Source organism: Amphiura filiformis, chromosome 5, assembly GCF_039555335.1.
Source record: "Amphiura filiformis chromosome 5, Afil_fr2py, whole genome shotgun sequence".
NCBI classification, from domain to species: domain Eukaryota; kingdom Metazoa; phylum Echinodermata; class Ophiuroidea; order Amphilepidida; family Amphiuridae; genus Amphiura; species Amphiura filiformis.
In genome coordinates, this window is record NC_092632.1 from 52401226 (window position 1) to 52425420 (window position 24195).

The window sequence follows — 24195 nt, forward strand, 5'->3', positions numbered from 1 at the left end:
ATTTCAAGCAGAATATTTTGGTTGAATATCTCAAAAATGATGATTGGCGACTTCAGGGCTCAGTTGTGCTGGATGGTCACATATGTAAAGCATTTTGATACAATAAATGCCAACATTTATTTCAATGAAAAATAAACACCAGTTGGGTCCCAATTGGTTTCTATGCACTCACCTGGTTGCCACCACTATTGTGGCATTCATAAAGGCCTAATGTGCCTTCATGTACATGACCTAGTGTGTCCATACACATAGTACCTTGCTGAATAGAACCAAAGGCTAAATCTTGTTTATCAGGTATCCTATAAAAAATACAAAGAAACAGAATATGAAATGTTAGTTCACTTGATCACTGAAATAATTATTATGATGCAAGAGCACCTCCAAATACTTACACAACCAAGGTGGTTGAATCGACTTTACCTTCAATTATAGGGTAAGCAATGTGTATCACTCAAATGTTATGAGAGAAATTGAACTCAATAATGCATGTGTGCTGAGATGTTGAGTCCTCCAAAGCACAAGCCACGCAAGTGCAAGTGTGTTTGTGTTATTGTGTCTAATCTCTTGAGCAATAAGGGATCTGCATTTATTAACCTATTTCATACACTGCAAATATTTTCTGCTATTTTTATAGTAAACAAAATACTAAAAGTATTAGAAAATTTGACCAAATATCAATGCACCCATCTTCAAGAAAAATGATTCAATTCAAAACACAAACACACTTTGCTTAGTACGCATATCTGTGTGCGAGTCTAAGAGTGTATAATAACAATTTACAACACTTGTAACAATAGTTGTGTACTTATGCAATGTGGTTTAGTTGTGATTGCTGTTCACTCTCGCTTTCTCTCTTAACCCCTCATTTATCTTCTCTAGTTTTCATCAGTTCTCTTCTGTGTCTTCTTTCTGTCTTGTCTGTCTATAGTATACCATGTCTCTCACTCTCTCTCTCTCTCTCGCTCCCTGTACCTTACACCATTTTGTCTCCCTCTTGTATGCCCAAATGTATATCTCCGTGCATTTCTCTCTTTCTACCTCTCCTTCTAGACCTCTTTTCATTATTGTTGTCTTTCTCACCATTTATAAAATGCTCAATTACACACAAACAAAAAATAATCTCAGAGAGAATAAACAAGGAACAATAAAAAAATATGCCCGAGAGAGAATTCGCCTAGCTTAATGAAACCTGAACTGCAAGGTATACCACACCAGCCAGGTATGAATTCATATTGGAGTCCAACCTCTTTCTTAATTGAAACCTTTCATCACACAAATCTTTCCTGCTTATCTTTCAAAGCCTTGCAGCTAAAATCTTACATTTTTCATTTTCATCTGCACAGTTCTTTACATTCAGATCTAAGTCCCTAGGCTAACTTATGCTATGTGCTTGCTTTATACCTACATGTCTATCCGTGTTCTAATTAAAATGCTACAGTCAAACAAAATCTCTAGCTCTTGCTATGTATAACATATTTCATACAAAATATGTGATGCAAACAAGCATGGCTGCATGGTTTGCAAATTTGAGTTGAATTGAAACTGTATTTCAGTGTGGTCTTTGTAAAAATCCTTTTGGGGTGGCCAAGTTTTTTACATGTTCAGTGGCATATGGAGTCGTCAAAAATATTGGTGCTGGGCATCATTTTGGCCATGGGTTACTGCAATACATGTGGGCGATGCACGAACTTTTTTCAATTGTACAGTTATTTTAATTTTAATACCACTTTTGCAGTGTTTAGTATGGTATGAACTATGGAACACAATTGAACATAACTGAAACTTTGGACAGAAATCACCTATTTTTGGTTCACCATCTTTTTTCCATTTTTTATGAGACAGACTGTATAGCAAGTCAATGGCACATTTTTTATCATGCACAGTAGCAGCAAAAATAATTTGTATCATTATTGTTATTGTCTCCATCATCATAAACGTGTTCTACAAATTAGGTTACCAATTGTTAGATTTACTTTGATTTCTCCCGACAATGTGGTTTTCATTTAGCATCAGTGAAATTAGAATTTACCGCCATAGTATTTGGTTTAATTCATAACCAACATTTTAAAAAGGCAACAAAATTGATATTTCTAATGTTGTTACAGCTAATGGTATGGTGGTTTTTAATAATCAATGTACTTGCTGACATTGTGACCAATTCAAAAACCTGACCATTCAGGAGGCAATAGTTTGAAGCTTTTGATTGGTGTGTCAACATATTTTTATACTGGAAGAATACCAAGGTCAACCTTGATTACGTTAGCATTCTGGATCCAAAACAATATTGTTGTTTATGTATATTTGTTTGCATGTGTGATTGTGTGTGTGATTTTGTAAACCCTCACAATCAAGGACAAACATGTCAGAAATTACTTCACCCAATAACCAATAACCTTTTCCCTTTACTTTTTGCTCTTGTTTTACATCAAATAAATTACCATGTTTCAAGTACATCATCAAAATCCATGCGGAATGAACTAAGACAACAAAAAGGAGTGCTGACAGAATTAGGCCAGCTTGCTTCTCATGTCAAGCACCAATCGCTACATGTTGACCGAGATCTGTAAAACACCTAGCTGGTGGAAGACATACAACGGTGGTAAAAGTAGAGTAGCTTTGTTTACTTTCGTCAAGTGATCGGAAAAAGAAACCCAAACTGATTCCCATTTGTGCCCGGAGGAGGTACTCAAAACACAGTGTATACATGCATAATTTAAAGAACAAATGAAAAGGGGCATTTTTTTACAACTAGCTACGCAAGTCACTTTTTACCCAGTGACCATGCCAAGGGCAGTTGAGGGAGAGGGGAAATGGGAGAATCCCCCACCCCATCTTGGGCTTTTCCCCTACTTCCTCCCCCCCCTCAATATCAAAATAAGCATTTAAAAAAATCACCTTTTAGGCCAAAAATGCCATATTTTAAACAAATTTGAGTGATTTTTACCTGTCCCCAATCCCCTTCCCTTTACACCCAGAAAAAAATCCTGGTGCCACTACTACTTTACCTATTAAAGAGTGGAAAGACACTGACTTTCAAGAATTTGTAAATCAATGTTGGTTTAACTTGCATTTGTGCCAAATTTCATGCTAAAAGAGCATAAAAAGAAGTCCCCTTAAACAGATGTAAGCCAGAAAAGACCACTAGTAAGGATGGGTACTGTAGACTATCGTACAGCTATACTGAGATCAAATTAATTTTTTGTGCTTTGCCAATTGTAAACCGCTTCCCTTGTTTTTAAATTCACAATTGTAAGTTTCCTTACATTGACCTATACACAAAACGAATATATTTGTGCGTTGTTATTTTCGCGTTAGCAGCTTGGAACAGCTTGGTAAAGCGCGAAAATAAATGTAGCGCGAAAATTTCCACTTTTACAGTATGCTACTGCTTTCTAAAAAAGAACACCCTAAATTGGAGAAATAAAAATTTCATTATATTTTTTCATTTCCTGGCATTTACTTAAATACCACTCCATTAGAGTAAGATGATGTCACCATGTAACACTTCATTTACAAATGATAATGGGGCTTTTGGGTTTGACGACTTCATCTACAACTCGCAGGGTAAATACAATTAATATGTCCTTGCTAACACTTACGCTTCTCTTTACACCAGTGTGTTAAATGTCAAATAGATATAAACAATTATCACAATTTTCTATCAAATTTGTTGCATTTTCTCATGATTTGAATTGACACAGCTATATTTGAAATCTATCAATGGTGGTATAATGTGCAGTTTTATGTGGTTCTTGATAATCTTATCGTTTAGAAGACATCTCAGAATTTATAACCTACGTAGTAGTAGAAAGCAAGGACTTTCTTAAGGGGGTACTACATCCCTGTGGTAAATTTTTTGACTATTTTTGCATTTTTCTCAAAAATAATAACACACTGGTAACAAAAGTTATGTATATTATAGGGCAAGGAATCCAATTACTACACTGAAATTTCAGTGACTCAAGACAAGCGGTTCAGTATATATATGATAGGAAATGAGGTACATCCTAGCGGTACCTTATTTCTTATCATAAATAACTAACCACTTGTCTTGGGTCACTGAAATTCCAGTGTAGTAATTGAATTCCTTGCCCCTATAATATATATAACTTTTGTTACCAGTGTGTTATTAGTTTTTGAGAAAAATGCAAAAATAGTCACAAATTTTCCACAGGGATGTAGTACCCCCTTAACAGTTTACATCTGTCAAATCATACCTGCAGCTGCTCTTATCAAAGCCAAAAATATTGGCATAGCATTCATCTTGTTTATTTAGCTAAGCTTACACTTACTTAAACAGCCACTATCGTAAACATCATCTGCTCACGTACAGCATTGAAGTTACCGAAATGACCTTTTAATATTGTCAAAATATCTGTATGCAGATTTTATCTACACATTAAGTCTCATGAATTTACAGTCTATAGGTAGAAATCTGGTGGGTAGCCACTCAAAATTTCTGGGAACGGTGTTCCGACGTTCCTACCAATGGCGTAGTCAGGACTTTTTCAGAGGGGGGGGGGGGCAAAGGAGGGCAAAGGCAATTTTCCAAGGGGGGCAAGACTTCTCACAGGGGGAAAGCTGCCCCCCTTGGCTATGCCACTGGTTCCTATACTTGTCTATGCCCTGATAGGGACCCCATCTTTGTTTGGCTTACAATGGACAGACTCATAACATTGTGGATTGATATCAAATCATTAGAATAACGTACACACAATAGGTGCACCACCAATATGCTAGTTGGTGCTTTGTATAATATGACTGGCATGCACTTATATGAATTTATGCGAGCTAAAGTTGGGACTTTGATGCACGCAGTAACAAAAATCAAATAATTTTTGCCAATTATAAGTAAGCCGAACAAATTATATGATATACCAACAAACACCTACAAGCAAAATTACTTCACACCTGTTTTATGAAAAAACATGAGCTTTACTGATCAAATTGCCTTATTTATGCATATTGAATCAATTTAAGGAGTAGTAAGCTGACTATTTGGTTACAGCCCGCTATGTCCAAGGTTTCATATGTCATATTCTAACCTTACAGTCAGTCTACTCTGAAGTACAAAGTACCGACGCGGACGCACACATTGTGCCGACTTTGAAGGCATGCATATCTGCAGCAGAGACGCAGCACTACGCACTGTTAACGCGCTACGTGTGCGTTGTTACTTCGTACTTCAGAGTGGACAAATTGTACCCTAACCCAATCCATGGTTTTTTTGCTATCAGAAGGGAAAGAAGAAATGAAAAAGGAGAGAAGATGAATAAAGAAGTCACTTGGTACCCCCGGGATTCGTACCTCAGACATGCCACACTGAATATCACTGACCTGTAACAACAGGGGTTTTGCTGGCCCGGGCAGTGATTCCCTAGGTATATATGTCTGATTGTGTCATGGCATCACATGGAATGCATGCATGCGCAGTGATTTTCAAAGTGAGCTTTATCAGTGAGCTTCAATCAAGTTAGGGTTAAGAATCCTTATTTCATATTCAACATGGGTCAATAGTATACCTCGATGAACAGAGCACATTCAGATTTTGACAAATATGGTATTTCTTGACTATCGACCCATTGTTTAACCATCTATTCTCATAATGAAAACAACGGAAACCTGTACAATGTAATGGGACTGTCATTTGATGAAACAAGATGACATATCATGTTACAAAGGATTCTGGGAAGGGTAAGACATCTTCTCTGGTCCACGAGTTCCTTTACAGAAAACTAGTGGACAGAGCGCATAAATCTGACAGAGCACGCAAGGCAAATAGTATTCTATGTACCTCATGTCTTAGTGCACCTTGCATGTTGATGACCCACAGGATTCATCAATTGAATTCTAATTGATTTAATGAGTACTGTTAAAGTGAAAATGTTTAATGTATGATAAGTTTTGTGATGGATGAATTATACAAATTGGAGCAAATTAAAAAAAAACAGTGAAAATATTTCTAAAGCTAATATTTAAAAACAAACAAAAATTTCAAGCAGAGAAATTGTCAACAAATCTTACAGTTTCCATTATTATAAAAACATCAAACTTAACCTGTACAAAAATACTGTTTTTCAATGTTCCTTTTGACTACATCAAATTAACTAGCAATACAACTATCAGGTTCACTGTCAGGAATGCACTTTTCTTTCCAGTTCTCAGTTGACAAAATCTGAACTGATTTAATATGTGCTGGGCTATTCCATGCAAAATCCATACACCCCCTATGGAAGAAATGAACTTATCTTCAACACAGGGAGTGTGAATCTCAAAATTGGGTTACCTGGATGGGTGACTCCATTTGAAATCTATCCCCCCTGTGTGGGATATCAAAGTCATATCTTTCTAGGGGTATATGGATTTCAACTAGAATAGCCTAATGTTTACTTACTGATGTATTCTAGATTTTCAGTGACAAAATTTTGAGCCAGTTCTTTTTTTTTTTAAAGGAAAGATTCAGAATATTTGAATGTATTGTTATTTACCACTTCTGGCCCTGAATTCACAGACTACATATGTCGCAAGAGCCCAATGCATTTATTGTAAGTTGGCTCTGATTGATCTTTGAAGTTTAAGACAAATACCGTAAAACTGTAATATCAAATTCTTAAACACTTGAGAAAGTTCCTGCAATCTTCTTGGTTCTTAGCTATGTTATATGACACGATATGACAGGGTTCAGTGTGTGCATTGACGCAATACATGCTATTTGAACCAATCAGAGGCGCATAGGTAATTCCTTGTAAAATGTAGGACTTAATTTGATTAAAATTTGGTCTACTTATGATTAATATTTTTATTTGAACTAAAATCCGGGATTAAAATGAGAATAAAGGTATTGTTTTTAGCAGCTAAAAACAATACCTTTATTCTCTAAGTAACTGCTCCTTGATAAGATCAATGATTTGTTTTATTTACCACATCATACATTATTGAAATGGAAAGAAATAATCAGCGAGCTGAAATTGTAATAAATTGACATATGCTAATAATTGAAACAAAAACAAGGCTTAATAATAAGCTTTTGCATTCTGTAAGTGTAAAATAATCTCTCAAGTATGCAAGCTTTTATACATCACAGGTGTAAAATAATATCCCAGAAAGTCATAATATCTGTTCAGTAGTCTGAAAGTCAGCTAATATGATACAGTAATTTTCACTCTAACCCGTATTAGCTTGTTATCTTACTAATGCAAAATGAAATTCAATCTTGGTAGCACTATCCTGTTTCTACCATACGGTATATCTATACATCTAAAATCCTTGAGGCATAAAAGTAACTGGCAAAACTACCTTGCTATCACTTCCATCTTCTTTTCAACTTAAACTAACTAATTTTCACTCTGTTGACACACAAAACATCTACATTCACTTCATATGTGTGTTTTCACCTTACAATTGTATCTTAAGGCATGAGTGATCCAGCAATGTCTCCACACTGTCATCAGTTTAATGTACCAAATCCCATTGTTGCCAAATTTGAAGTCATTTTTCTTAAATAAACACTGAAAGTGAGGATGCTTCATTGCTGACATTCTACCAGGTCGACTTCATTGAAATGTCATTCACAATTTCTCTATCTTGTCAAAGACTCAAATATGCCAGCAACCATGCTGCCTAACCCATCAAGTCCAGCTATTGTGTCAAAGACTCCAAGCTACAGCAAATATGCTGGCAACCACGCTTCCTAACCCATCAAGTCCAGAGAGGAAATCTTACACTTACCATAATGCATTTCTCCCATTTTAATTTTCTATACTGATTTGCTATCTAGTACAACATAGGTCGATGGTGAAAAATGTACCTCTATGAACAGAGCACATCCAGATTTGCAAAATATGTTTATTTCTTGACTATCGACCCCTGTTTAAGTAGTGTATTCTCAAAATGAAAACAAATGGAACCTGCACAAAGTAATGGAGTATCATTTGATGAAACGAAGGTGATGTATCATGTTGCAAAGGATTCTGGGATGGGTAAAATAGCATCTATGAGCTTCTATGCACACTTCCTAACCCATCAAAACCAGCTTGATCACAATATCTTGGCTTATGGCTATAATAGTACATGGATTTAGAAAAGCTTTAGAGTGTCTTGGTTAATATGAAAGAAAGATGCTCTAAGGATTTCAAAATGCTGTGAAACAATTCGCTCTACACAATCATATATGACCAGTGACTTATCCCTGGTTGATTACACAGGTTTGCTAGATTACAACCATTATACCAAAGTCAACAAAATCTTTAGCCATGATGGTGTAATAACTGCATGGCTTGTGATGAAATATAAATTAACCAACAACTACAACTTGACTCCAGGCAATTGGGTAATTTTGATAACAAATTGTCAAGATTGGTTTGGTAGCTGGCAGGCAGTTAGCATATAGCTTGACACTACTGTCAGGCAGATGTCCATTCTGGGTCAAGTACAGGTCCCAGGTGATTGAATTCACAACAGATACACTTATTATTCTAACCATTCTGGATCTAAACCCATCATCATTTTTCTGGCAAAATTATAAATCTTACAAAATATTGTAAAAAAAAGTATATTCTACTAAAGTATATTTCAAAAGTGAATGTTAAAAAACTGATATTTCCTTCCATAGCAGGTGTATGGATTTAAAACCCTGTACACAAGCGTAGCGCTCATCATACATTCGTCAACAGAAAACACTACTTCGCACAATGTGTATCTCCCCTGTGTAAATATTATGCCAAACTCTGCAGCTAACTCCTTCAGTCCTCTACACTGTGCATGTATTTGTGCCATGCTAGCTTGTAGTGACGACTGAAAACTTAGATCGCAACCAGAAGTTCTAACAATATGTTCAATAACAAATGAGGTCAAAAGGTCAATCTGGACATAACTGCTCAGTCTCAGATCACCAGAATCTGGTGAAAAAGTTTGCTTTTTTTAACATAAGTTTCTCAGTCGTCATCCCAGAAAGTTGACCAATGAGGGCAGCAGTCTAGGCTGTGCACAGGGGAGAAAGAAAACAGAGCGCGTACCACCAGTCAAAGTCTCCGCATCATCCGATAATGAGGGCCGATTGTTCCATGAAATGCGACAGGCGAGACTGATACGCAATTACTGCGTATTTTACTGCGTATACGCGAAGGCACGCAGCGCTGGCGTGATTGTTAGACACGGCACGATCGAACAATCGGCACTCATGAATATGCGAGAACTCACCGCATACAATACATGGGGACTTTGACTGGTGGTACGCTCTCTGTTTTCTTTCTCATCTGTGAGGCTGTGTATATAGATGTGTATATAAATGTGTGATGTTTGGCGCACACACATAAAATCAAGGGAATCGATAACAAGAGCACCACACATTTGCATATTTGTCACATTTTTGTACGATAGATCAGACCACATCAAGCTGCCCATCCTATTACCATGGTTAGTCTAAAGCTACCTATACTGGGTGTGGCTCCCCGTCAACTTTTGGATTTGCATACGGATGGAATCACAAAATGGTAGCGTCAAGTGCATGCTGTCATGTTGTACTCAGAATTCAAGTCAGAGTGTTGTCTTCTCAAAATAATCCATACCCTTAGAATGGAAAGTAGTTTGTTTGTCCCAGGAGCAAACAGCTAAGAATTGTGGGAGATACTAATTAGATCTGGCATCTATGTGAAAGCAGAGTTCCACTTGTAAGCAACATAGGGATATATGAGACGATGACGGTGGCCATGACATTGCCTTTTCTGAATAGAGTATTGGAGTTTCGTTTTGATAGTGAGAAACAAAGCATCATTTCACTACACTGCTAATAATGCCCTCCATCCCTCTTTAATGCCGAATTGATCATTCAAGTGCCTATTTCCGCTTTAGTCTATATGCAAAATATCTGTAACACTGCTTGATTAGCTGTTTCATTTGAAATTCACACTCCCCCCATTGAAGATTTAGCTAAACTCTTCCACAAAGGGAGTATGGGTTTCATATAGAATAATTTGGTACATTTCATTTGAAATACTCACTCCAGTTGTGGATAATATAGGTAAAGCTATATACAGGGGGAGTATGGGCTTCAAAATAATAACTCTAACCCAATTACATTTGCAACAAAAAAATCCTCTGTGGGAGACTTTTCTATTCTCACCTCATGATGAGGTAAATTAAAGCGCTTCTCCAAAACAATTCAAGGGTTTACTTCATAGGTCATAACCAATTAACTACTGCAGTTGATAAATATTGCATGAATTCATTAGGCGCATCCTTTCAAACTTTTTTCCCACCATATATTTAAATATTCTACAATCTGTAATTGTGTCTATTTATCGGAGACTCATTTGGTATGTATTTTATTTGCACGTTAAAATTCATGACTGCAGTTTTTGCTTCAAGTGTAAATCCTACAGCTATTATATGGCTACATTGATCATTTCTATCAGTATCACAGGTTGCCACAAAGGTTAACCCATCAGCACTACTGCCTTTCTTACAGGGCCACTGATTGGTTCATTACATAATATAATCATCTGAGTAACCAATGAAAATAGAGCTTTTAAGATATCTCAGCAATTTTAAGCTTAATCTCCTTCAGCCTACTGAATATTCTTACAATATCTCTAATTGGCTCAACACATGATATAACCCTCTTTGTCACCAATCAAAATAGTTCTTAGAGGCGTGTAGTGGCCATTGGGTTAATATACAAGTTGACATAATTTTTAGTATTTTGAACTGTAAATTAAGACTTAATTTATGTTTATTATGCACACTTACCTTAATTCTGGATAGACATTTTCTAAATACCACTTGAAAGGTTTGCAGTGTAATTTCTCTTTCAGTTCATTTCTTGCTTGTATACTAGAAACAAAAACAAAAAAATTATTAGTTATACAATTTGCCATCACAATTAAGGTTTTAGATGAACAACTGAGCTCAGGCAAAATTAAGAGATTGAAAAATTCAGAACTGGTAGAGAGAGACTCAAGATTACTGGTTGAGAACTGTTCCACTATGTCACACAATTCTTCAATCTATGCTTGTCATAATAATCTAATGTTGGAAGCATTAAAGCTGGACATCTAGTGGCAAAAAAAATCTATTTACTATTGCAAATTTGGTTGAAAATGGACATTCATCAAGCAGTAGAATGCCCGGGGGGGCACTCACATTCCCCAGCTATACGTGTATGTGCCGCGGCGACGACCCCCTTTTTCAGTGCCGCTAGCTGTTCCTTAGACCCTCTGAATTCATTGTTTGCCCGCTCTGAAGCCCAAAAATTTTTCTAGCCGTTCCATAGACCCTCAGATCATCGATTTCCGCTCTCATCGGCATCTTGAGAGGCGTGTTTTCTGTCCTACTGTTTCAAGCACAAAAGCTACGTTTGCGAGCCCAAAAGCTTCAAAGGGAATTTTCCATCAATTTCTTCCCCATTAATAAAGGAACTTACGGTGGATTTTGGGCTCCTTGTAGTAGTGGCAACACTGGTTGGTTGTTTGTAAACAGTGATTGCAGCACTGCCGCGAGTGCGGAGGGGCCGTCAGCTGTTAAACGTTTTGCTCGAAATACATGATTTTGAGATCTCTTTTGGGAATAAAATTGCCAAATATATTTAGGAAAAGTACCTCAAATAATTATGTACACGTCCTTGCAGCTGACCATAACAGTAAATTAAAAGGTAATTTACGATCTACTGGTTTAGTGCCAATAGTGGAATGGTTGTCAAATTCTGCATACTTCACAAATCGTCTTCATGTATGCATGGCAGTTCAATGTAGCCTATTTATGTTTTTCTTTAGTTACGGCACTGAAAAATATTTTTGTGGGTTTGTTTTTATGGAGGGCTTTTATGTAATGTCTGCAGGGTCTAGTAATTTTGATCCGAATGCTGTTTTGCTTTGCTGAGATTTCTATCGTAGGCCACCCCAGAAGCTCCCAGACCAATTTTGCATTTAATAATGGTTTTCTTGATTTAATAATTTAATGCATGAATGTAAAATTCAAAGTGAAATCGATTCCTTCAAAAATCTGTGGCAAAAACGCCACGAAATTGAGCCCTGGTTTGTCCTGCATAGTGCATGGTTTAGTTCCGTTTTTAGACCCCCATTTTCAGATTTTGGCGGCTGATCAGTTCCCAAGACCCCCCTTTTTGCCTGGTTAATTAGTTCCCAAGACCCCCTTTTTGACCGGCCGATCAGTTCCCTAGACCCCCCCTTTTTGGCCGGCTGATCAGTTCCTTAGACCTCAAGTTCGAAACTGGCGGTGGCACACCCCTACCCAAAAAAAATTTGAGTGCCCCCCCCGGGGTAGAATGTCTAAATTTGCAGGTGTGATGCATTTTTTCAACTGGGGCATATGAGCACTGAACACTGCCATATGTAGATATACCACTGGAATGAACCCATGTTAATACAAGTAAACTCACTTGAATGACAAATACAATCACACATTGTCTTCTTAAGCGTTGCTAGATAGACCAAAGTATATCTTCATCGGATAAGGCCGAATAAAAAATAAAACAGTTTTCTCGTCCCCTCCTGCTTCCTTTCTTGAGGCCGCTTCAAATTTGTTTTTATTTTTTTAAATTCAGTTATAACTTTTGAAGAAAGATGTCTTGGAAGTTGAGATGTTTTCTATTATAGCCTTGCTAATATGCAAGAAACACTTCTGGATGGTGCTGTGATCACTAGAGGGGCGTACCTACCAGAACAATAAAATAAAAAGGGCCTCCTCCTTTTTCAGTCATTCTATTTACGCTAATACAGGTGTTTATGGGTATTTACACCTATTTTTCCATAAAAAATAGAAAATAAAAAGACCCTCTTCCTCCATTTTTTTTAAAAACCTGGACAAGAAACATGTTTTTATTTTTACTCGGCCTAATTTGTTGCATTATTTTGATGAAAGGGAAATAAAGGATCGCACAACAATTGCCACATCAACACATTTTGCCGCATACTTTTTCTTAACTCCTACCCTCATAACCTTGACAACCCTCTTTCATGAAATCACCTGCTGAGGTTCTATTCAATGAATAACCAACAGAGGGTCTCATACTCATGATGTGTGAAGACATACAACAAGTTGTCATGCATACCCACATCTCTCCTTTGAACTACACAATCTATTGACCTCATTCAATGATGTAAAGGGATGTGACACAGCACATATGTACTGAGAACATCTTTACCATGATGATTTGGTGGACAAAAAACTAACATGGACCTTCCCACTATGTTTTATCAGGGGAGGTTAGGACTGTCAGGGGAAAATGTTACAGATTTTATCCATTTTCACATTTAAAACACCCACAAATCCTGGCCACAAATTGCTCATTATTGGGTTTATTTACTTTTTATTTACTTTGTGTTTTCTCGCAATATAAAATTGACAGCTTAATAGTAGTGTGTGCCCTATGTCATTGTAGTTACTGCATTGATTTTAACCGCAACTTCCTATCTGCTTTCTGTATTTTTGATGAGCATTAATGTTACATTGATGAACATTGATGTTGCTATGATCCGTGGAACATGATTGCAAAGACCGCATAATGATGATCAGTTGCACACGTTCTACAAGGTTAATGTTCTACGTCATATTGTGAGAAAGTGCAAGATGAATAACATGCAAAGTACTTAGAGTAATCTCTAGTGGGGAACTTCGGAATATCCTGTTATCTCAATCTCCTAATGTGTTCAAAAAGTATAAAATTGAAAGAGCAGAGATGACAAACCTATTTGAAATCTATGGAGGGCGCCCATGTTGCTTTGCTATTCTTTTCTTTAAATCCGCATCTGAATCGTGAGAGTGTAAATGCCCGCATAGACACCCTCAAGAAGCGAGGCAGAAACCGCCTTTACATCACTACCAAACTTGAGGTGAACTGAAGTGCAAGTGCTGAAAAAGCTTAAACATGGCTACTTATAGGTGATGTTTTGGTGGCAGGGGGCATCTTGATTTGAATACAAAGGAAAGTGTCAATGTTTTAGTTCAATTCAGAAATGAAATGCTTGGCCCTTCAAACTGTGTCATTGATACCACTACTACTTATATCGGTAATTTGGCGGCCATCTTAGATTTCAATAAAATAGGAGTATTCAACGTTAAAAGACAAAAACAAATTCTTCAACCGCTGAAACCTAGTCAGTAACACCAAATTTACTGCCTAACTGTTCTGGGATCTTAGATATCAGTTATATGTGGCAAGAAGCATTTTAGCTGTCATTTTTAAAAAAAAGGACAAAACCACATAAAAAGCTACTACTGCTCAAATGCTATCACATATTTTCAAACTCTATATGTTAATACCTTGCCAGAAATCATTATGTGCACTATTCCCCTCATTTGATACCAGTGATCATAATTTTAGACCATGGCTGATTGTCTAAAACAACTCTCTGCATATAAAAACACCTGAGATAAACTGCTTCATTACCTCAACATGTATCCCCTACAGGTACAACATGTCCCAGCAATCCCCGCTATCTCTTGTTAAACTCAATCTATATCATCCTTCGCATCCATTCATATGATGAATTACAGACCCAGTAAGTTAGTTACAAACTCTAAACATTACCCTAATCCTAAATTCCACCCTAACTCTAACCTTAGCACTAATTCTAACTCTAAACATAACTTTAACCCAAAACCTAAACATAACTGTAATCCTAACACTTGCCCTAATCCTAACATTTACCCTAACCTAACCCTGTCCCTTAGCACTAACCCTAATCCTAACCTAAAATGCCGTAAACCTTAACCTAGATAATTTTAGGACTACTGATTAATGGGCTGTTCCCCTCGACTGTAATATTTGGTCTGCTGCATCAATATTGCTGCTTTGTTTAATGCACCAGCAAAACATACCCAAGACATGGGACTATACTAGCCCTAAGAGAAGCAGGTGCGTGACCATAGTGAGTGTATGTAATCAACCAGAATATTATCAACCTATATCAGGGATGTCAACTTTTTGGAATTGGTTGGTGGGATACACTGTCAAACAGTAGCACACCGGGACAGAATTACTGTTTGCCGACTATAATGAAAGACAGGGATAGTTTGCTTCTGAAATTCTGACAACTAGACAGAAAATGCCGCACTGCGCAGGTCAGCAACCAATCATGGCACGCCTTTGCCCTGAAGTCAGATGCTAACTAAGTTTTTTTATCTCTGTCTTTCATACTACAATTGTTCATTTTGACCCATTATTAATTGAGCCAGGGCGCTTGAGAATCTAAAAAGTGGGTGGATGGGTGGGGCGAGGGTACTCAGGGTAGTGACAAGTATTTTTTTTTTAATGTGTGAGATTTTGTGCAATTTAACAACCTTGGCGTGACATTTACTACCTTGGCATGAGATTTTACTACCTTGTCGTGAGAGCGGGCAAAAGTGCCCTAATACTGTCACGCTCAATGCCTGACAGTTGACAGCAATGACCTACATCCTATTTCACCTGATATACTTATCAGTTCCACCATAATTCAAACACATCGCCCATCCCTAGACTTCAAAAAGCCGAGGACTGAAATTCTGGACTTGTTTGCGAAAATGAAATTATATGAAATGACCAGTGATCTCAACCATAATATTACCAACCTACATTTGATTGGATTTGACATACTGACCAGTCAATTTAATGCCATGGAGATGTAGGCGCTATGGTAACTGGTATCTACCACTAGAATTTCTATAACTTCTTCCCAAAAGGCCCATCTACTAAAATTTTTTTAATTCCTTAAATTTGAATCCTATTAAATTTCTAATGCAGATTGAAAGCTGCTTATCCCAATGAATTCAACATTTTAGTAGCTGTTAAATTTCAAAACAACTGTATTTTGTACGCTGCGATTGAATGAAATTTTGCAGTATTTACTAGTGCTCTCAACTGGAATAATTACCAACCAACGTCTTTTTGAATTTGCCATGCTTGTCAATTCAACACTAATTCAAGTCTGTTTATTGCCAAGGATTTAACGTTTTAAAGCTTTCAAGTTCAAATAAATTCCAGGAAATTTTGATGCTTTTACCAGTGATCTCAACCATTTCTAAGTTATTTTTTAAAATGCAAAAACCAACTTGATTTCATCAACAATTCCATCAATTCAAGTTTATGCTGCTCAATGAACTGCCCTGTTCATTGCAATTATCCATGCTAGACAATTTTAATTTGGGCAAATTGAAGACAAGTGTGAAAGAAAGAAGCTGCAAATATACCAAATTTGGTGACTAATTTTATACACAAATCAAGTAGAGACTTGACAACCATGACAACTACCCTCTGGCAGGTAGTAATTACTAGGGAATCCGGCACCTTGCTCTTGCCCTATAATTATAGTTATAATATGGATTACCTGATTAGTGCCACTCCTATAATAAGTGCCCCTACAAACTGTTCAAGTGACAACAGTCTGAGAGGCCCTTTTCAATGCTGTCAAATGTCTAAATAAAATTCCATCTTGTAAATTCCATCTTGTAACTTAGGATTATATCTTGACTTCAGATACACTCTTATTTTAAATGATTATAAATGTAAATTCACAATTTGTTTCATCCAATTTAATTTTGCTTGAAATACCATAGAATTCCATCTCAAAGAATACATGCCTCCTGGTTTTATTTGATGAAAGAGACAAAAAGCAAACCATGAGACACCCTCCACAAAAACATTATAATAGATTGGTCTTACAATAATACATGTTTGTATAGCCACCTATATCAGTAATATAGTTGCTCAAACTCCTGAATAATATTTTTGTGGCAGGTTCTACCTTTCGTATCTTTATCAAAAAACACTCGTTTAGAGGTAAAAATGCTTGCAGATGCAATTCCACTGTACTGAATAAACTTGCCAGAAATGTCAACTGACATAATGCATTGCATATTTCAGCTTCAAAGAAATTATTCAACTTCACTACAAAATTTATCTCAAGATATTCATGCTACTCAACTATGTCAAAATATCTGCTCACATCCACAGCACAAAGTGACATGTATTCATGCACATTTTATAGTTTCATGAGCAAATTGTAAGCACCCTCTTCACAGCATATTCATAAAATAACAGCTACAGAGTCTATATAGAGAAAGAGCAACTAAACTAAAGACTTTTCTTGGATGAAATTCAAATAAAAGTTGTCACTTTTACCTCCCGAATGGCACATTTCTGGCAGAAGGCACTGCGGCATAGTAGTAAGTTTTATACTCATCCATCCACACTTCTGCTGCTCGTCTTGTGTTTCTGTAATAATAAGAACAAGAATATGTTGCCACATGGTTATTTCATTATTATATTTCAAACATTATTTTCAGAAATCTAACTCTGCCATTATTTGCATATTACTTATTAACCCTGTCAGCACTACTAAATCTCTAAAAGAGCTCCTGATTGGTTAATTACATGATATTCTGAGTAACCAATCAAAATAGAGCTTTCAGATAAGCTTAATCCCTTTCAGCCTACTGAATATTCTTACCATATCTCTGATTGGCTCAATCAATTATTTAACCGCATTTGTAACCAATCAAAATAGTTCTTAGAGGCTGATATTAAAACGGGGAAAGTTTGCACCATGCATGTGGCCAGCAATGCTTGACTTTATGTGTGTGCTTTTATCTGTAATCTTCCTTTATGCTAAAACCACCATCAATTTAAACATCACAGTTTCCCAAAATGTTCCACAGAAAATGTTGAACACTTCAATAGTTGCACATATACCTCAATATCAATTTCAGTGTGCATGGTAAGACGATTCATTTTGCTGAAGCTGATAGCATTACATATTACTTACATGCTCATGTCTTGCATGTAGATCTGTATCAATGAAGTACCACTTAAATAATCAATGAAATGTAAATTGCCTTTTAATTAGGAAAGCGACACTAACATCAATAAAATCAATAGAATAGCTGATAATTAATGAGTTTAATGGCCATAATTGCGACCTAAGTACTTGGTACGTTCTAATTAAATCTATCGTCTTTGTTAAAGGTGAGATGTGTTTAATGGGTGGTCAAATGACAGTTTTATTTTATGATTTGAACCAATTTGGGCTTGGAGTGTCACTTGTATCTTGGTTAGGCCCACTACTAATTAAAGCCACAATGTAAGATCTTTTTAAATGAGTTATTTCTTTTTTCAAACATGATTGTTTTGGGCATATTTGGAATATTTACACATGTCCCAATTTATACTTAGATTGGTTGTGTTTGTAGGACTACAGGGCAATTTGTAATTAACATTGAATTACAATGCAAAATTCTCCATAGAGCTCCAGAGTTAAGAAAGTTAAGATAGCAAGTATATTTTCTTTCACTTTACCTCATAATTTTAGCTTAAAATAGACAGAAACCCTTCCTGACAGTTGTTATTAATATTATTTCATATTTTTTGGAAAATTAAAATGAACATAAATCATATATTATGGCTTTAAAAATAACAAAAACTTGATATCCTTATATATATTCCATTAATATCTACAGCAAATTTGCACCATATACCGTATGCATGCCTTATAGAAAAACAGTAGAAATAGCAAGTATAAACCATCAGTTGAGTGTGTAAGTCTGGTTTTCTTTTTTTGCACATGGTGAAGAAACAAAAAGCGAAAAGGTCTATAATATAGGAAAATAATGTTGGCACACTCTGGCATACTTAATGTAAATCGCAGACCGTCTCCCACAATTCAACAATTGATTGAGTGGGAATGGTGGAGGGAAGCTTAAGGGACAGTTTGTACTTCTCATTAAATATAGTTATACTAATATAACTGAACTTGCAGAGTGGCAATGAAGAGTTGAAACATATTGTCTTCTTCTTTGGCCTACTTCATTCCACTGCAGAAGGGTAGCCTCTTCACCAACTTTCCAATCCATTATCCATTCTATCTTGAGCTAATATTGTCAAAGTGTGCCAACTATTTTTTTTCCTTGATTGTAGTTCCACCTGTTTGGTGCTGATCAGAGTGTAGCACTCATCCCTGTTTATATGCAGCATTCATTAGCTTAATCTACATTGCAAGTGGTATATTCACAACACCTACATCAAATAAGTCTCCCAAAAGGCCACTGGAGTCCATACTATAAGGAGTGGTCAGCATATCAACTTCTCAGAAACTGTTGTCATGCATTATTCATTTTGAATCAAGGTGGAGTGTTAGCCCTTTTTATCAGGATGTACAAATATGTACACCTGGCCGGATGAGTGTGTAATTGGCTATTCTATTTCAAATCCACTACCCTGTGGAAGATGTTGGTAAATATCTTCCAAAGGGTCACAAGGGGAGTATGAATTTCAAATGTAATGCAGTTAATGACCAAATTAGGCAGCTCCATTTGAAATTAATGCCCCATCTGAGAAATATTCCACCTGAATCTTCCACAGAGGGAGGACAAGTTTCAAATATTGTTGGCTATTGTGCTTATTCCATTTGAAACTGTGGAAGATATTTCTAAAATGTTCCACAGGAGGAGTGTGGACTTTAAATGGATTAGCCTACTAGTACTGAAGACTCAGAGCTTGTCTGATGCCTTCTGAGATGAGTTTGTTAGTCGCTTCGTGGCTAAGTGAATTATTCGAGTGAAGTTGAGAACCGCAAACTGACCCAGTTCTAGATTGCGTGTGATGAAAATTAGGACTGATTTTATGTCTTCCTTAATGTAATGGTTTCTGGTGATTGCAGAGAATTGTAATTTGTTCAATTTGGCTGCATTATCAGAGCAGAAGAGCTTTTCAGAATCATGGTTGGTACCAACACAAAAATAATGCAAATAGCGTACACAAAATGGGAGCTTGTGTGTAATCGCTGACAAATTGAGCACTCTGTGTATACTTTGATGAACAAGGTCGCCAGGTTCAAACTCTCTACCGGCGTCAGCTGAATTCAAGCATGCTCAGAAGGCTCAAGCACGGGACTTTCCAATCTGTAGTTTAGTAGTCTAAGGCTACACATATCTTGCAATGGGCTATTCCATTTGAAATGCACATTCCCTCTGTAAAAGATTTAGCTAAAGACTTCCACAGAGGAAGTACAGGTAACTTTCATTTAAAATACACCTTCCAGTTGTGGAAGATACAGATAAAGCTATATACAGGGGAGTATGGGTTTCAAAATAATAACCAATTCCATTTGAAAAACATTACTTAAAGACACTAAAACTAAATTGCAAAATAAAAGTAGTTGATACATGGAGAATTTTGTTTAGCATACTTTGATACCTCATTCGGCATGACGTGACTGTATTCCACTATAAAGCTATACGCATAACAAAAGGTTTTCAAAAGTGACACATTTTGATACTGTGTCAGATGAACGCTCATTCCACTGTGTTCAATATCTGCATGCTTCGAGGGACAAGTCAATGCAAATTTCCCTTTAGGTTAGGTTAGGACACATGATTCGAATCTGCCACTGCAAAATCCAACATGGTGTTACTCTCAACTTCAGATGAGACAGACTATAGATTACTAACGGATGACATTCATGGTCTGGAATCAAATTGATTGTGGAGTTCTGTATTAAAGATCCACATATCCAAGTACATCATTCATGCTATGTGGCCGTATTTGTCCTAATTACCACCCTGTGCGGCGTGCGCATAAGTCAGGTAATATTTGGAGGGCGCTTATGGAAATGATGAAACGAAAGTAATAATGGAAATTTACATGCATAACCATTCCAAATACAGTGTACATCCAAGGTCAAATTCATCATAATCCTTAACTGGAAGGTTTAGAAGGTTATTTCATTCAGACATGTGATAGAATTTAGTTGTAAATCCTAGACAGTTGTTACTCCAAAAATGGATGTTTGGGTGCTTATTAGGGAAGGGCCACTAATTAGGTCAAATACGGTGCTAACACTAGGCATGATTGTACTCATTTCAATCAATTTTCAAGTACGTTTCACTTGCACAATTCAAAAATTCGAAATCTTTTTGAAACTATTGTAACTTTGAGTCAGACTGTCGTCTGCTACATGACATTACTATACTTACGATTAACTAAGACCTAAATTCATCGACATTTTACTGTAGTATTTGCTACACAAAGGAACGGTACATAGTTGTAAGACTAAATGATGATGAGTGTATTCCTCTTCAGTTTGGGATGTGACCAGTCAAACATCATCTCTATTATCAGGATATTCACCATCATCCAATGAATACTGAATATTAGGCCTCTGTAGGTGTTTAATACATGGCAACATTTTCCCTCCACCCACAGCTTGGAGATCCAAATAATGTGATGCCTTTGAGCTATTTAGCATTTGCAAATAAGAGCCAGAAGTTGTTGACAGCAAAACCACTACAATTTCCGGTTAACTCAGATGAACTAATTGACATATATATAAGTTACTCAATCAAACAGTAACCAGGTGAACACAAACACCAACACACAAGCAAACAAACAAACAACACACACATACACACCCCACATCAAACAGAACATACACCCCACAACCTCATCCACCACTTCCTCTATGGGCATGTTGAGAAACCTATACATGCTGTATCACAATGATTGTTAATGTTACCCAGCAGTTTCCTGTTATTTATTGACAAGACTGCACAACAAAATGCAACATAAAATACACTTAATTTGCAGATTAATATTATGAAATTCTGGTTTATTGAAGAGATTCTACAGTTGCATTTGGAAGCAGGAGACATTTCAATAAACATTCTTAAACACTTGAGAATGTTCTTGCAACCTTATTGGTTCTTACCCGTATGATATGATACGATATCACACACTTTAGCGTGTGCATGTTGACGTGATACTCGTACACAATATTTGAACCAATCGGACGTGCATAGCAACAACGGGACTGATCGATTCTAATGTAATTCTAATGTAAGCCCTAGGTAATTCCTTGTAAAATGGATTTAATTTGATTAAAATTTGGTATATTTATGATCAATATATTTATTTGAATTGAAGTGTTTAAGAATGAGAATAAAGGTATTGTTATTTTTCGCCGCTGCCGTGCATGAATCGTCTCACATAACACGCCTCGTTTTTTTAATGATGTCGCCCATGTTATATGAGACAATAGATGCACTCCAGTGGCGAAAAACAATTTCTTTATTCTCTAATTAAATTTGATTGGTAACAATGACCACTCGCCTACCAAATACCAAATACCAAATACCTTAGACCAGACCTTCCTAAGAAGGTTTGGGTTAAATTTATACTAGATGATAAGTTGGCCTGGGAGCAGCTTGAGACTTGAAGAATGACATGCTTATTGATCAATCAGTCAATTAATCAACCAACCAATCAATCAATTAAACCGCTAATTGGCACTCTACAAAATGAATGAATGAATGCATCAATGACATTTCTGCGCAAATCAAAAGAAACTGTTCAGTTGCACTCTAACACGAAAGCACAACAGCATAACATAGTTGTATGACAATGTAAACCTGCAAGTACAACATTCCTCCTAGAACACTGCAAAAAATGCATTAACAATGTAAAGCACATAGTTTTAGACATTTGGGACACATATAAAAAACGACCAGTGACTACCCTAGCAATCAGTTCAAAGTAATCTCATTTTAGGCAAGTGAGTAAGTAAGCGATGATAAACATGGCTGGCAGCGGTACACTTACAGCTTTGTATGTACTGCATACGCTCTTCGCCCTCTTAAGTACCCTCGTTGGAAGTGCAGTGACCCTAGTACGGAATGCCCAATGGGTCTGATTTACATAATAGGGAGCGAGTGAGATAGTATGCGCCATTAATGTGTCTTTTATGGCATACCAATACTTGTTGCAAGCACATCCACTCCACAGCACTGTTGGCTTTATATGATGGTAGAAAGGAGGGAGCCACTATCATGAAAACTCTATGAGTACTATCTGCTGATTGGTTAAAAGAAGACTATAATGATTTATTGAGCCAATCAGCAACATGGTAAGAATGGTGGTAGGGCTTTAGAGGCTTAACCCCATGAGTACTACCTGCTGATTGGTTACAAGAAGACATATTTTGATTTATTGAACCAATCCGGTATAAATGCTGATAGGGTTGAAGAGGATTGCACTTAAATATTTTAGAAGGTGTTTTTTAATTGGTCACTGAGAGGAATATATTGTGTAAAACAATCTGAAATTCTAGTAACTCCTTGAGTAGTTGTCAGAGAGTTGACATCACAGACAGTCTATTAGATCTAGATACATGTCTTATTTGTGTACTTCTAGTGGCAAATTGATAGTCAATCTTTGGGAACTTTGAAACAAAGAGCCCAGAGCCAAATTGTTCATTGACTGGTTGGGAGTGCCCTCTCATTCCCAAGCTCTTTTTCTTCAATTCTGCTCTTGTCTTTTCTCCCCATACAGGCTAGTATGCTTATAATATAATATTTTAAGCTTAACTTGAACAGTTTGCTTGCATGTAATTTCACCTGCTGGCTTAGTCATAACAGGTGTAACAAAATACAAGAGCTATAATGAGCATATTTTACACACAACGTGGAAACATGGAAAACAAATACTGTTGCAATAATAATGAAACTTAAACCGGAGAGGTTGTGTTACCTGCGTAAATCATGCACATAAAACATGAAAGGTTACATCAATACCACAGATTACTTGTTCAAAAATGCAAGAAAGGGATGATGACTTTTTACTGCTAGTAAAATATTCTACTGCATAACTTGCACAGGTAATGCATAGTTATTAAGCTTGCCTGATCTCTATTAAGCAACAAATATTCCTCTTTTTCTATTCAAAATGTTTTTTAAATAGTTGTTGCTTAAATTCTTGAAATTCATCCATCTTTAATTCTATGTACCTTTACCAAGCACCTGCAATTTTATCACTTGTTCAGGCACTACCTGGAACTCTTGAATATCATAATGTAAATTTGTCTTCAATGTTCACCTGTCCCCTGGGGAGGGGGGGGGGCAATTGTATACTATTATGTGTATCTTCAATCAGGTCCTCATATTTCCAAACTAAGACACTGACTTAATTTCATGTGAAAATACCAACCTAATTACTGATCTTCCTTAAAAAGGGAGGCCCTTTTCACTGAACACTATTTTAGATGAAGGATTTGGTTGGTGTGTGTTTGACAACATTGTCTGATATTGCAGCACAAGTGTGCAGGAATTGCTCAGACATATAGAGAATGTGGCACTTCATGTGGGTCTACACATGAATGCAAAAAAAACACAATTCATGGTGTACAGCCATTCAAGAGACTTGAAATCCAAACT

At 36.6% G+C, this 24195-nt stretch overlaps 1 protein-coding gene across 1 annotated transcript in view; it reads right to left on the minus strand.

The window, feature by feature from the left end:
* Positions 1 to 24195, minus strand: part of LOC140153351 (polypeptide N-acetylgalactosaminyltransferase 2-like) — a 264123-nt gene that overhangs the window by 12524 nt on the left and 227404 nt on the right. Inside the window, exons 10-12 of the mRNA XM_072176081.1 lie at positions 17117 to 17209; positions 10747 to 10830; positions 173 to 299 (exon numbers count right to left, since the gene is read on the minus strand). Coding sequence (XP_072032182.1) covers positions 173 to 299; positions 10747 to 10830; positions 17117 to 17209 — 304 coding nt within the window. The remainder of the gene's footprint in view (positions 1 to 172; positions 300 to 10746; positions 10831 to 17116; positions 17210 to 24195) is intronic.